The sequence below is a fragment of the Equus quagga genome, chromosome 14, assembly GCF_021613505.1.
Source record: "Equus quagga isolate Etosha38 chromosome 14, UCLA_HA_Equagga_1.0, whole genome shotgun sequence".
NCBI lineage: Eukaryota > Metazoa > Chordata > Mammalia > Perissodactyla > Equidae > Equus > Equus quagga.
In genome coordinates, this window is record NC_060280.1 from 29,748,070 (window position 1) to 29,761,909 (window position 13,840).

Sequence of the window (13,840 nt, forward strand, 5' to 3'; positions counted from 1 at the left end):
ATTCACTCAGGACTGAGGGGTTTCCCAAGATACTGAGATAGTCCCAGGAAAACGGGAATGATTGATCACCCCAACACACTGTGTGCCTGGCCTGCGCTGGGCACTGAGGACACAGTGGACAGGGCCACTACCCTCAGGAAGCTTCCAGTCTGAGAATGGCTCCCGCTTAATGAGGAACCACTGTCAAAGCACCGGCTCGGCACCTCACACACATCATCAACCGCAACCTATGAGGAGGGTATTATTACCTGCGTGGGGCACATAAGAAAACTAAGGCTCAGAAAGGTGACATGACCTTCCCAGAGTCACAGAGCTCTAAGTGACATGCCAAGACCTGAACTCACATCCAATGAAACCCAGAAAAAGGAAAGAGCAGGTTCCAGCATGAACATTAAGAAGATACAAAAATATAAAGACATGTTTTATTTAATTCATTTTTGTAGCACCAACATCTGGCATATCCTAGAGGTTCAGAAAATGTGTGTGGAAGGAAGGAAGGGAGGGAGGGAGGGAGGGAGGGCCATGCTTTAATCATCTCCAGGATAGAAGATCCTGACCCCTGATCTAAAATGCATACATTTCCCTTTTCAAAGTCAGTTTCAGCTGTTTTCTTTCAGCAGCAGGGCCAGGAAGGAAGTGAGAAGAGGGAAAGAGTGCTTCTCCTTTGGGCCAGCAGCTCAGGCCTCACTTCCTCCGGGAAATCTTCCCTGACTCATTGCCCACCCAATTCTGGCATTTGGAGCCTAACAGGCCTGTGTGTGTGTGGTGCTTGTATTGCAGCTTCAATGCACTTCTGCAAACCTGGACCTCGCCCAGCTGTGCCAGCCCCTATCGGGAACTGGAGGTCCGAGAGATAACCAGACACACGTCAGCCCTCTAGCACAGGAAACTGACTGGTCAGCAGCCAACTACGATACAACGTGCTGTCCTGGAAGCCTGCAAGGTGCTAAGGCAGCATGGAGGAGGGCACTGATTGTCTGGGCAGAGAGCACAGAGGCTTCACGCCCAAGCACGCAGCAGGTGCCCAGTGCAACGTATTCCATTGAACTGCATTAAGGTTAGTTTCAACCTTAAAATACAAGGAAGCTTTCACCAGTCAGAGGAGGAAGGCGTTCCAGACAAAGAGACCGGCTTGAACAAACGCACAGAAGTGTGGAAGTACAAAGGAGGAACATCCAAAAAAGTCATCGAAGCCAGAGTATTGGCTGTGTAGTGGGGAGAGTTAGGAAAGACGCGTGGGGAGGAAGTTTGGCCAGACCACAAAGGGCCTCCAGTGAAGAATGTGGACTGCCCGTTAGGAAACGAGGAGCAACTGATGGGTTTTTAAGCTGTAAGGACAGGGTCAGATGTGAATTTCAGAGCAAGAGGAGGGTTTGGGGGGGTTTAGACTGAGCAGAGGAACAGCAGCCAGAAGACTACTGCAACAGTCCAGGACAGAAGTGGGGCTTGGACTGAGCTGGTGGCAGTGGAAGGGGAAGAAGAAAAGCACTTTGGTGACGGGGACATGCATCCACCACCACCAGGCTGGGTGCCCGGAGGGTTAGGGTTCTCTTCTCCATGGAGCTCAGTGCACCCTGACCCCTGCTCTACACTCAAAGGAGCCAGGGCTGACTCAGGGCTCCGTCTGGGACTGGGTCACAGTTCTTTGTTTCAAAGTTCTTCCTACTAAAAAACTTTAATCTTTTTTTTTCCCCCCAAAGTTGACTCTGCAAAACGGTGAACATCAGAGATGGCTGGATTGTTTCAAGTATGCATCCTGCGTTGCTGCTGCTGAAGTCAGCACTCTAAATAATAGGAGAAATGAATATGTGCATATTAACCACTCGATTATGCCATATGATCATCTTTGTCATTTTTAGGGTATTGAAAAAAAATCCGTTGCAAAAAAAAAGTTCTCCTTACTGAGTTGAAAGAGGCTTCCAGGCTTCTTCCACTGCCTTGGGGCCATGCAGACCCATAAGAAAATCACCCATTCGCTGTGCTGGCTGTTTTCATTAGCACAGATACCACAGAGAAAGGATGGAAACGTTATGCCCAGAGGCTGAAAAACTTGCCCAGAGACACAAAGCTACCAGTAGAGGTGAGGTGAGGGCCCCATCCCACTCCCAGCCCTCAGAGCTGCAGAGACAGCCCACATGTCCCCCGGGAACCCCGCACAGCCCCAAATCCGAGAGCCTTTCTCCTAAGACATAGTTTCCCAACTATTCCACGTCCATTGAAATGGAACAGTTGTCCTACCTCTGTAGGGTCTTCTGGGCCTGAGGGAAGCCTTTGCTCTGGGTGCAGGAGACCCTGGTTTCCCAGGGTCTGTTTGCTGAGCCCCGTGTCTCCTCACATACCTGCTGGTTTCCTCTGTCTGGGCCCCCAAACACTCCCTGTGATGCCTCAGGGCAGAACTTCCACTTGTCACCCTAGAGTTTTTTGTTCTCAATCTACAGTCCCAGGGCGCCCCTTACTGACTGCAGGTGAAGTGAAGGCCTGAGACTGTGCCTGGCACACGGTGAGTTCTCAAGTCTTGGATGAAGGCAGTCAGTCCCAGCTGAAAATGTCTGTCACAGAGACCGCCAAGACGAGCATCACCTCTGGCTCACCTCAAACTCCCCTTCCAAAGGCTGCTCCATGGCCCCCCCTTTAAAAAAAAAAAAAAAAAAGATTGGCAGCTGAGTTAACATCTGTTGCCAATCTCTTTTTTTCTTCTTCTTCTTCTTCTTCTCCCCAAAGCCCCCCAGTACATAGTTGTATATTCTAGTTGCAGATCCTTCTAGCTCTGCTATGTGGGACGCCGCCTCAGATGACCTGATGAGCGGTGCCATGTCCGCGCTCGGGATCTGAACCGGCGAAACCCTGGGCCGCGGAAGTAGAGCGCACGAACTTAACCACTTGGCCACGGGGCTGGCCCCACATGTTCCCCCTTCTAAGGAGCTGCCTCTGACCCCTAACCGCTGGGCTTGCTCTGCCCCCAGTGTAAACAATCACCATTACCGCGTCTGAGAGCATGGTGTGAGGATCTATCCCCTCTCCCCTAAAAGACATGAGCAGCACAGGGCCAAGACTTGTCCGCTTCCTCTTCATCCTCAGGCACCCAGCACAGGGCCTACAACGTGGCAGATACTCACAGAAGTATTAGTTCACGGGAATCTCCTCAGAAGCACAGGGGTGGCCGAACAGAAAGAGTATAAGCCAACCCTGGAAATGCCTAGTCCAGAGGCCCCCAGGGGGTGGCATCCTCGTCATAATGTCCCCTGCCACCCCAGAACCCAGGAGGGCCAGGCCCCAGCAATGGCATGGTCTTAGGTGGGAGACAGGAACCGAGCCACTCCTTAAAGCAGCTTCCCACTAGTGGAGAGACAGGCCACTGGGTTGGGCCAAACAGCTTCAGGGGACGTGGCTTGAAGGGAGGTCTGGGCCTGGCACCCAGGAAGTGCACAAGACATGTTTGTGAAATTGAGTGGAATAAGCTGAAAAATGCTGGCTGTTTGTTCCTCTGGCTGCAGAGAGGCCAGCTCCCTCTGGGGGCACTTTGCAGACAAAGTATCTCAGGACATGGCCTGTTTCGCCTAATGAGAATTCTCCCCTTTGTAGCTCTGCTCCCAGGAGTGTGGGAAGGGGGCAGTGCGCAGAGCCAACTCCAGTGGCCTGCAGTAAGGCAGCACACGCAGCTCTCCTCCCAGAATGGCATGGGCAGTATGTACCACTACCCAGGGAGGGAATGGTCACAATGACCTCTGGGGCCCAGGAATCTTGAGCCAAGCGGCATCTCCTCCTCTGCCCCTCCAGGAGGAATGGAAGAAGGAAGCAGGGAGTTGTGCTGAGTTATATAACCAGCTTCCTTGGAGTCAGAGGCCCTGGCATGTCTCAGCCCGGCGCTGCAGGGAGAGGCTGGGGAGGGGAGGGGGCTCTCTTCTCCTTCGCTGCCTGTCCTCCAGACCTCGCAGACCTCCGTGGTGAGCACTGCTTTCCAAGTGACCCAGCTCCAAGCAGGCACCTCCCACTAGGGGCTGGGAACCAGGAAGGGCTGTTGAAATAGTGGCCTGCTCGCTTCTCTGGCCGAAAACCAGGCTCTGGGCTCTGCACCCGGCACCTGGGGGTGGGGGCTAAGGGAGAGAGGCCAGGGGCCCTCCTCAAAGCCCGTCCCCACCCCCAGCTTCCTGTCCCCCAAGTTCTTCCCACTTCCTCCTAGAGAATCTGCCATGGGTGAGGGGCCAAAAGGGAAGGGGCCCGGGGTGCCCCAACACCACACTGCTCCACCCCTCCCTGGCCTGGGCAATCTCACTTCCTTTTCCTGCCATCATCTGAGCTTCTCCTCGGGCCCACTATGCACCCCATACACCCAGCTGTGCACGCAGTCCTGGACAGGCCAGGAGGAGGAAGGGAATGTGGGCAGAGGCAGACAGAAAAGCTGGGATCCACAGTGGGTCTTGAACAGTAACAATGACTTTTTATCAAGTCCTTACCCTCTCTGCCCACTGCAACCTCATGCAGTAGTGACATTATTATACCTATTTCACAAACGAGAAAACTGACGCCCAAAGACCCTCGCCCAAGGTCAGGGACATAGTGAGCAACATTGCTGGATGGCAAAGCCTAGTCTATCTGACTCTGAAATCCACACTCCAAACTTCGTGACTCTACCCTCCAAGAGCCTCACCTCGGGGTGCCACTTGGGAAATTCCTAGACTGATGGAAAAGACACTGCTCAGCCTTAAATGGTCACTCGCTGAGGACACTAGTTTGGGACCCAGGGGACAGTCATGAGGACAGGGCAGGGATAAAGCAGGACAGAGGCCGAGGGCTCACCTGCTGCCTCCAACTGCCTTCCCTTCTGATTCACCTCCAGCAACTCAATCTGCAGCTGGATCAGACCCGCACACACCTGCCGCTGCCCGAAGACAGGGATGCGAGGCCAAACTATCGGGCAGAGAACACAGCCTGCTGTGTTCGCCCTCTCCCCTTCCAGCTGTAGAAGCAGGAAGGGAAGTGTCCTAGAGACCTTATAGGCCAACGCCTCTCCTACTTCCTGCTTGACACATGGAGAAACTGAGGCCCAAAGAGAAAGACAGCTCGTCCATGCTATCACAGGGACAGTGAACAAGTGGGGTCCCTATCTCCCAGACCAGAGGCCCTGCCCTGGATTCATCTCACTTGGGTGCTGTCCCCAGATAGCACCCTCTCTCATCTGTCTGCCTGCCCGTGTCTCTCTCTGCTCCCTTACCCTCTTTCCCCACTTCCTGCTCCCTTTCTCAGTGGGCCCAAGGTCTGAACCCTCCCTGGATAGCATCTCTCCTCCTCACATCTCTTCTCAGCCTCACCACCCCCTTCCCTCCACTCCTCTGAGCCAAAGAGTAATTCTTGGGTGGTTTAATTAGCTGCTTATGACCGCAGCCTGCTGGATCCAGTGCCCAGAACCCTGTCCCCACTAATTAGGTGGGTTCTGAGTACTTGCCCAATGGGAAACTGATGGGGAGTTCTGTGTTCTGCCATCCGGCCGAGGGAGGGCTCTCCAGCTGCATAAAGAGCTCCTTGATCACGGGTGGGTCATCGGAAGCCATGGTCCTCTCCTCAGGCCAGGTCAAACCACACTGGATACGCTGTAGCCAGGTCCAGATGTCCACCCTAAGGGGGGGCTCCCTACTCTCCCAGGCCACTGCCCAGACCCAGGAAAGGCTCAGTAAATGTCTGAGGATGATGAATGCAAGCGACCTTCTAGGGGCCAGGAAGGGATGGCTCCAGGGCTGGGACACTTATTTGCAAAGTAGGATTTGGACAAGTGAGGATGGCACTCTAGATGGGGGAGCAGCAGAAGCAAAGGCCTAGACACTAGAATGAGCCACCAGTCCCCTTGCCAGGCAGCTCTGGTTTACAGCAAGCTAAAGCGATCATCCAGTGACCTCTGCCCTTTGGGTCACAAAGAATAATCTTACGCCTGTGGCTCTGGGCCACTTTTAGATACTTCAAAATCAGCAATGATTCCTACTGTCCTCACCAACCACTTTGCTCACTCCCCAAGTATATCTTTTCACAGTGAAACACCTACATTCAGCTTCCTTTGCTGAACAAATATTTATGGAGCTCAGTACCATGCCCGGTCTGCACAGGTGCTAAGGACAACAGACCCAGGCCAGGTGCCCTCGGCCTCACACAAGACATCATAAGTGTGCAAATAACCAGGACCCACGTAGAGAGGGAGGGATGAATGCAGAGAGAGAGAAAAAAAAAGAGAGAGAAGATGGCAGAAAAAGGTCACAAGGCACTTGGAGGTCGGTGAGGGCTTCCTGGAGGAGGAGGCCACGTGTGATCTGGTCCTTGAAGGACAGGAAGGGCATTTGTAGGTCAGCCTGCCACCTGTGTACTAAGGGCCAACGATAAAACAAGCTTGTGCTGAGTCCTTTGGGGCCTCACAAGTGAGTCAAATAGGGTCCCTTCCTGGGGGAGCTCACAGCCTGGTGAGGGGGCAGACCCAGTAAGAGGTCATCTAAGAGCGACTTCACATACAAGTGCCCTGTGCCAGTCTCCAAGCTGTATCTATTTTAACTCATTTAATCCTCACAACAACCTGTGGTGCAGACACTGCTACTACCCCATTTCACAGACGAGGGAGCTGCAGCGTAGAAGGGGTTAAATAATTGTGGGGAGGTCACCCAGCTGGGAAGTGGCAGAGCTGGCATTTGAAACCAGGAAATCTGGTTCTTCCTAGAACCTACTCACATGTTCATCAGCATCTAGTCTATGCGGATCAGACCACAGAGGAGACTGTGGGCCTTAAGAGGAGGGTGTCCAGGAGGAGGGAACAGCCGGGGCAGAGAGAATGAAACCTCACAGGACCTGCTGGGGACTGCAGGTGCTTTGTGAGGTGGGAGGCTGCTAGAGCGAGGATCAGAGCCTGTGGGCGCAACCCACACCCGCCAGGCCCAGCTCCCCAGCAGTCTCAGTCCCACTGGTCTGTGGCAGAGGCCTGAGCTGCCCAATCCCCCACTTCTTGCCCCCCCAGAAGAAAGGTCAGCCCCAAACCTGCTAGCAGAATACAGGAAAGAGGTGGCTCAGGGAGAAGGGCCTTTCACATGCTGGCTGATTTGACTTCCACGGGGACACCAAGATCGAGAGAGGGTGACTGTCGTGCTGGAGGTCACACAGCAATGAGTAAGCAGAGAGCACGTCTCTGAGACCCTCCTGAGATGGCACATCCCAGCAGTCCACGCCTCACTCCCTCCCCTGGCCCTCTGTCAAAACGCATCCACACCTATTGACCGCACAGGCCAGGGGAAGGGGATGAAGCTGCAAAAGGACCAGGAGGATGAGTTGTGGGGCCAGTGTGGGAGGCAGCTCCTGCTCATCCTGGCTCACACTTGCTCTCTTTCTGGGCTCTGGGTGCACCCTGGAGAGACAGACTCAGACCTTGAGGGAGGAGTCCTGCCTCCTGCTGGCCTGACATCGGCCACAGCACCTGGCCTTGCTCCAGACTCTTTAGACCAACAGAGAGATCCCTCTTCAGGTACAGGAGGGCCCACCGGGCCAGCTGTGGTCTTGGCTGGGCCAGCCCAGCCCCAGACAGAGGGAAAGTTGCACAGTGGCTGTGGTGACTTCAGTCACACAGAACTCCAGGGACCTGTCTGGTCCGGTCCCTGGGGCCTGGCCTCCTGGGGGCCTCATCTGCCACAAGGTCTCCTGGGAAGGAACAAGCAGTTCTTCCGAAGTAGGACTAAAGATGGGGCCAGTCCCAGGAAGGAGGAGGCGTGTCTCCAGAGAGACGACCCTGCCAGGGCCCCTTGGGGAGGGAGAGAGGGGGCTGGGACAAGAGTCCTTTGTTCCTCTCTCAAAAGTAGCCACCCCATCCTGCCCCACCTCCTCTCTTCTACACCCTCTACTAGGACTCAGGCCACCCCTGGGGCAGGACCCATCCTGGACACAGGAGGGAGGGAGGCTGCCCAAGAACCAGTAGAGAGGACACCTGTTCTAGTCCCAGGGTTCGTACTGGACACAAGAGAACAGGGGAGCCATCCTCGCCTCGGAAGCCCCCAGGCTGATGTAGGACATGGCTCTCACCTGCAGGAGCCCATCTGCTGGGGGAGAAGCAGGCTTCATCTGCGTGAACGCCCTTCTGATAGGGGTGGTCCATCCCCCTCCCGCAGCGCTTCCCGACCTGATGGAGGAGCACTCCACAGCACGGAGTCTAACAGGGGAAACGTGGCTCCCATCCTTAGAATTCCCTGATGGGAAAGACCTAGTTTCAGCATGGAGGGAGCCCCTGAGCTGAGAGCAGAGGCAAGAAAGGAGGAAGCAGCTCAGTCCAGTCGATAAATCCCTGCCGGGCAACTCCCATGAACCAGACCCAGAGGTGGAGAGCGGGCCAGCAAACAGGAAACAGAAATAGCCCCAAACCACTGGGAGCTCACCCATCTGGGAACAAAGGCACCTGGAGCATGAGTAAATGAGGGAGACAGTGCCATGAAACCCATGAACCCCAGCACCCAAGGCCTGCTCGCCACGGCACCATCTTCCTCTGCAGCCTCAACCCCTCACTCTCCCGCACCTGTACCTACCATCTGCACCTTGGCACAGGGTCTTCCTTCCATCTAGAACACCTAAGCCTTCCTCATGCCCCCAGACCCAGCTCAGGGGGCACCTCATCCAGGAAGCCTTCCCCAAGACCCAGCCTGAGTCAGATGCCCCTCTTGCAGGTGCCAACACACACATGCCTCCCCTGTGACCAGGTCACATTTCCACCATGTCCTTCCTACCCCCCAGCTGAGCCTGACCCACCAGGTTCCCGAACCCACAGCCCCCACCAGCCCCAGCCCAGGGCCTCACACCCATCCTCCCAGAGGCTCACCCCAGCTCCAGACATGGAGAAAAGCAGGTCCTCCTGCTTTGCCCTGATCACTCCACTAAAACCCCTCTCACTGGGTCACCAGCCACTGCCTTCTGGCTAAATCCCAGGGATCTTTCCCAAGCTCGTCCTCTGTTGGTCCTTCCCTGCTTCTTTGGCCCCCAGGACACAGCCTCCCCTGTTTCCTCCCTCCTGTCTCTACCCTCAGGCATTGGTGCTTTCCAAGACCCCAGCTGTCCCTAACCATCCTCTCTCCACAGCCATACCTTCTCCCTGCACCATGTTATCCAGATTCCCCAAGTCAACTACTATCTCTAAACCAAAGGCTTTCAAATCCCTGCCTCCCTCCTCCCTCCCTACCCTGAGATGCAGACACCCCACCTCCATCCCTACCCCGAGATCCACACCCACCACCTCCATCCCCGCCCCAAGATCCAGACCCATCTATGCAGCAGCCTCCCTACATTTTCCTTAACCACTAGTCTGGCTCCCTGCCAAGCTGCGCCCCCCTGCAGGCCTCGGTGAGATGGTCAGCGGGGTCACTCTGGCAGCAGTGGAGGATGGCCTGGCAGAGGCCAGGAGGCCATGCAGGGCATGCTGACTCCTGGCCTGTTGTTCTTCCATTGCAGCAGCCCCGAGGTGTGGCAAGCCCACCACTCAGAACCCATGAACCCATGTCAATAGGAGGCTTCAGCCTCAGGAAAGGGGGCCCAGACTTGGAAGGAAAAGAGCTGCAAAGAAGTCTGAAGCTCAGAGGCCACCCTAGAATCAAAGATAAGAGATGGCGGGTCAGGCTCAACACTTCCGCTCCCAGTAGCCCCACAAGCAGCCCTGGCCAAAGCCACACGACTTCCCCATGTTCCAGCCAAGATGGGTCATACAGAGCTTAACCACCAAGAAAGACAACAGCCAAGGTTCACAGAGAGCTGGTGATTACGTGTCCCCATCACACACCCCCTCCTCCCTGCCAAAAAGAAGAGTTCATAAACAGCTGTAGGAAAGGAAATTCCATTCCATCCCACTGCCTCTCAGGAAGTCCCTCCTGTCGTCTAACTCTGATCCTTCCTGTTGCCAATTAAGTTAGAGGGAACAGCAAGAACCAGAAGGGATGTACAACTTGAGAATGGGGCCACCAGGGATGTTGGGGAGGCCAACTGTGAGGCAGACAAGCCCCCGCCTTCCGGGGGAAAGTGTGGAGCAGCAGAAGGGCTTTGTGGGCGGACAGGCTTGGGTTCAGAAGCTCATGGGCTGAATGGCAATGGACAAATTACTGAATCTCTCCTAGTCTGCTTTTTCCATCTGTAAAATGGGAACAACACGCCCTCCATTAACAGGATCATTGGGAAAACCAAGTGAGATCGCGCACGTAAACCTCCGACACATTCCAGATGCCCAGCCAGTCAGGCTGCCGGACTCCACCTCCGTATTCCTGTTTCTCAGCTCCATCTTCTCCACAGCCTTAGTTCAGATCTCGCCTTCTCTTGGGCTCCTCCTCAGCCTCCTCGCTGGTCTCCCTGCTTCCAAGCTGGCTCCTCGCATCCACCCTCCTTGCCACTGCCAAAGGCTCCCTCTGAAACGAAAATCGGCTCCATCCCTCCCCTCCCCACACTGCTCTCTGAATCACCATCGCTTCAGGACAGAATCCTCTCCTGAGCTTGACATTCCAGGCTGTCTGATGACTGGCCCGGGTTCACCCTCTAAGTTTCACCCCTCGGCCCCATCCCAAGCCGCAGGCTGCACGTGTTGCTTCATTGCCTCCAAGCCTTTGGACGTTCTGCCCCCTCAGCCAGGGATGACGTCCCCAATCCCACCCCCTTGGCTTCTTCATCCTTCTAGATGAAGTGCAGCCACTCCAAGGCCACCTCTTTCCCAGGAAAGCTTCCCTCACCATGCCCCCCGCTGGGACTGGGTTGAGGACTCCTCCTTAGGCCTCCCACAGCACATGTCACCCTGCATTATAGTCATCTGCTCTGTTCCAAATCCTCTGGGGACAGAGTAAAGCCATTCACCTCTGAGCCCCATCCCCTGGCGCTCAGGCTGCATTTGTTGACTGAATTTGGGGCTGCTCTCAGAGCACCTCGTGGGAGCACTCATCATGCTCCGTGCCATGTAACTAGGCCTATCGGGGGCTTTGTCTCATCCCCTCTACCCTCTTGACTCTGGGAGCTCCTACAGGGCAGTGCCAGTTTCTGACATTCTCACTGTCACTTTGATAGGGGCGGTGCAAGTCCAGGCCCAGGGATGTTTGCGATGACTCCGGATCCTCAGAGTATCGCGATGTGCGGTCTCCTCCTCTAAGTCAGAGACAAAGTAGAACCCCACGGCTGATGGAACAACGCAAGGTACAGCCCATTATTGATCTTGCCCTTCGCTTCCAAATTACTCAGGAAACCTGTCTGGAAGGGAGAGGGAGGCCTCTTGGGGCTACAAGGGAGATTGAGAGGGAGAGCAGGGCCACCATTGGGTGGAGCTGAGCCAGGCCTGGGCTCCAGGCTTCAGCCAGCACCTCCCGCCCTGCCCAATGAATCCAGTAAACACAAGGAGAGCCCTGAAAATTTTAAGTAGTGTTGATAGCTCCAATATACAGGTGGGAAAACTAAGGTCCAGAAAGGTGAAGACAATGCCCAAGGTCCCGAAGTTCCCCCGGTGAGTTAGAGGCAGACCAGGCGGAGTAACGGAAAAGGCCCTGGTCCCAAAGACAGGGTCTCCAACAGGTGCCTGGCTGCTCATGGTGTCCCCAACCTGCTGACGGCTGATTCCAGCAGGGGAGCAGTGACACTCCTCCCCAAGTCACGGGGAGGCAAACCAAGGCCCAAGAGGAGCTGAGTCACCCTGATGGCGAAGCAGCACAGGAGAAGGAAGGAGAAGGACAAAGACTCTCGACTCCCTGCAGGGAGAAAAGTCCAACCTCACTGGGCAGGAGGATCTTGGCTTTGGGGCACACGGACATGGTGGAGGAGAGAGTCACACCTCCTCCTGCTGAGGACACAGACCTGGGTCACGGTGCTGGCCAGCCGGCTGCAATGGGGACTAGCCATCAAGGTGAATACAGACGCCTCGTGATCTTCCGCAGCCTCCCCCATCTGCCTGGGCCTCCACGCACAGGGCAGGGAGGCAGCGCCTGAGCGTGAGCCATGGAGAAACGGCCCGGGTGGGCTCCAACCTCTCCCCTGCCTCTGACCCCTCTTGACCTTCAGCAAGTCGGGTAACCTCTCTGAGCTCTGGTTCCTCTTCCAGAAAACGGGAAGAGGAAAATTCACCTCCTTGAAGAACTGTCAGGAGGATGGCTGGGAAACAGTTTCTAAACCTTAGAAGCTCAAGTTATCTCTGAGCCTCAATTTCTTCTTCTGGAAAATGGAAATAATCTCTGAAGGACCTTTCTCCTGCTGTTGAGAGAGAGTGTCAGATGGCAGTGGGTGTGAAATTGCTTTGTCAGTGGTCCTGAAACGTGATGACCACAGGGCTGTTAGCTCCACCAGGGAGGGAGCGGGTCTTGCACATTCTTGATCTCCACACTATGCCTAGTACACAGCAGGTGCTCAATAAATAGTTATTGGAAGCAAGGAGAGAGAGAGGAAGGGTGGAGAGAGGGAAGAGAGGAGGAGTGGCGCACAATGAGAGAAGAGGGTCAAGGAAGAAAAAGATGAAAAAGCGGGGTTGCAGAAAGAGCGAGGGGAGGAGACGAGTGACAAGCTTCTATCAGAACTTAGGAAGTGGGCAGAGAAGAGGGGCAGAACCAGGTGACCAGGCTGAGCGCCTGGCCAGGGCTTGTCTTGGGCCCCAGCCCCCTCCCCCTTTTGTCCCAGTTTCCCATTTCAGAGGCACAGCCTCTCCCCCTCTGAGGCAGGGCAGACTCCTAAGAAGACTGGAGCCCCTCTCTCCACCCCCAGCTCCAAAGAGATCCTGGCCACCCCTCACCCCCCCCCCCCCCCCCCCCCCCCCCCACCCCAGGCCTTGGAGGTCAGAGGAAAAGGAAACAGAGTGGATGGGATGCATTTTTCCCAGGCTCCAGGGGGGACCTCCCACCCTGTGTGATGTGTGTGTGTGTTTCCACTTCTCACTATGTGGGAACTGCAGTCAGTGTGTCAACAGCCCCAGGGTCTGTTAGCTCGTGACCATGGGGTGCCAGGCTGCATGGGCATTAGCCTGATGTGTGTCTGGGGGGTCCGCGTTGGTACGGTCTTGTGGACACTGTGTTGGTGAGGTATGTGCCAGCACAAGCGTTCATGACAGTAAGGGCAACAACGTGTGTGTGCCAGTATCAGTGTTTGTTACAGGGAGTGCAAGTGACAGCGTACGTGTGTGTCAGTGTAGGCCAACATGTGTGTGCTGGCGTGAAGGTGTGTTAGAGTTGGTGTCTGTTGGAGTGTGACCTGCATATGCCAACATGACTGTCAGCAAGAATGGGTGTACCAGTGAGTGTGCAACCGTGTGTCACTGTATGTGATGAACGTGTGGCAGTGTATAACAGGGTATGTGCCAGCATGAGCGTCGCTATGAATGAGTGTGCCCGTGTGTCCACATGAGCGAGTGTATCTGTCAACCTGCCTCTGTGTGTCTCCGCGCCCGCTGGCCAGTGCTGGGCGTCAGCGTGCGTGTGTGAGTGTGTCTCGGCGGCAGCCACGAGCCGCGAGCCAGATAGGGTGGCCCGGTCCTCTCCTCTCGGAACCCCCACCACAGTGGAGACCTCGGGGACAGGAGAGCTGAGTGCCGGGGCGCCAGGCGTCGGCGGTCCTGGGGGACAGCGATCGCAGAGCCAGGACGTAGCCTCGAATCCCCGCCCGCGCCCTCGCCCAGGTCGCCCCCACGCAGCGGGCCCGGCCGCCGCCCGCACTCACCGTGTCCCTTTGTCGCCCATGGTCCGCGGCGGCCGCAGGGAGGTGCGCGGCGTCAGCTCCCCGGCTGGAAAATCCCCGGCCGGCAGGAGGAGCGCGGGCCGTCGGCTCCTGGCTCCCTGCTCCGCCTCCTCCGCGCGACCGGCCGCCGCCGCCCCCGCCGCGTCCCCGCCCGCCGCCC

General features: G+C 56.0%; 1 protein-coding gene across 1 annotated transcript in view; it reads right to left on the minus strand.

Annotated features, from left to right (window-relative positions):
- ARRB1 (arrestin beta 1) overlaps nt 1-13,834 on the minus strand; it is a 76,575-nt gene extending 62,741 nt beyond the window's left edge. The window contains exon 1 of the mRNA XM_046684828.1: nt 13,663-13,834. Coding sequence (XP_046540784.1) covers nt 13,663-13,682 — 20 coding nt within the window. The 5' untranslated portion in view covers nt 13,683-13,834. The remainder of the gene's footprint in view (nt 1-13,662) is intronic.
- Nucleotides 13,835-13,840: the final 6 nt, after the last annotated feature.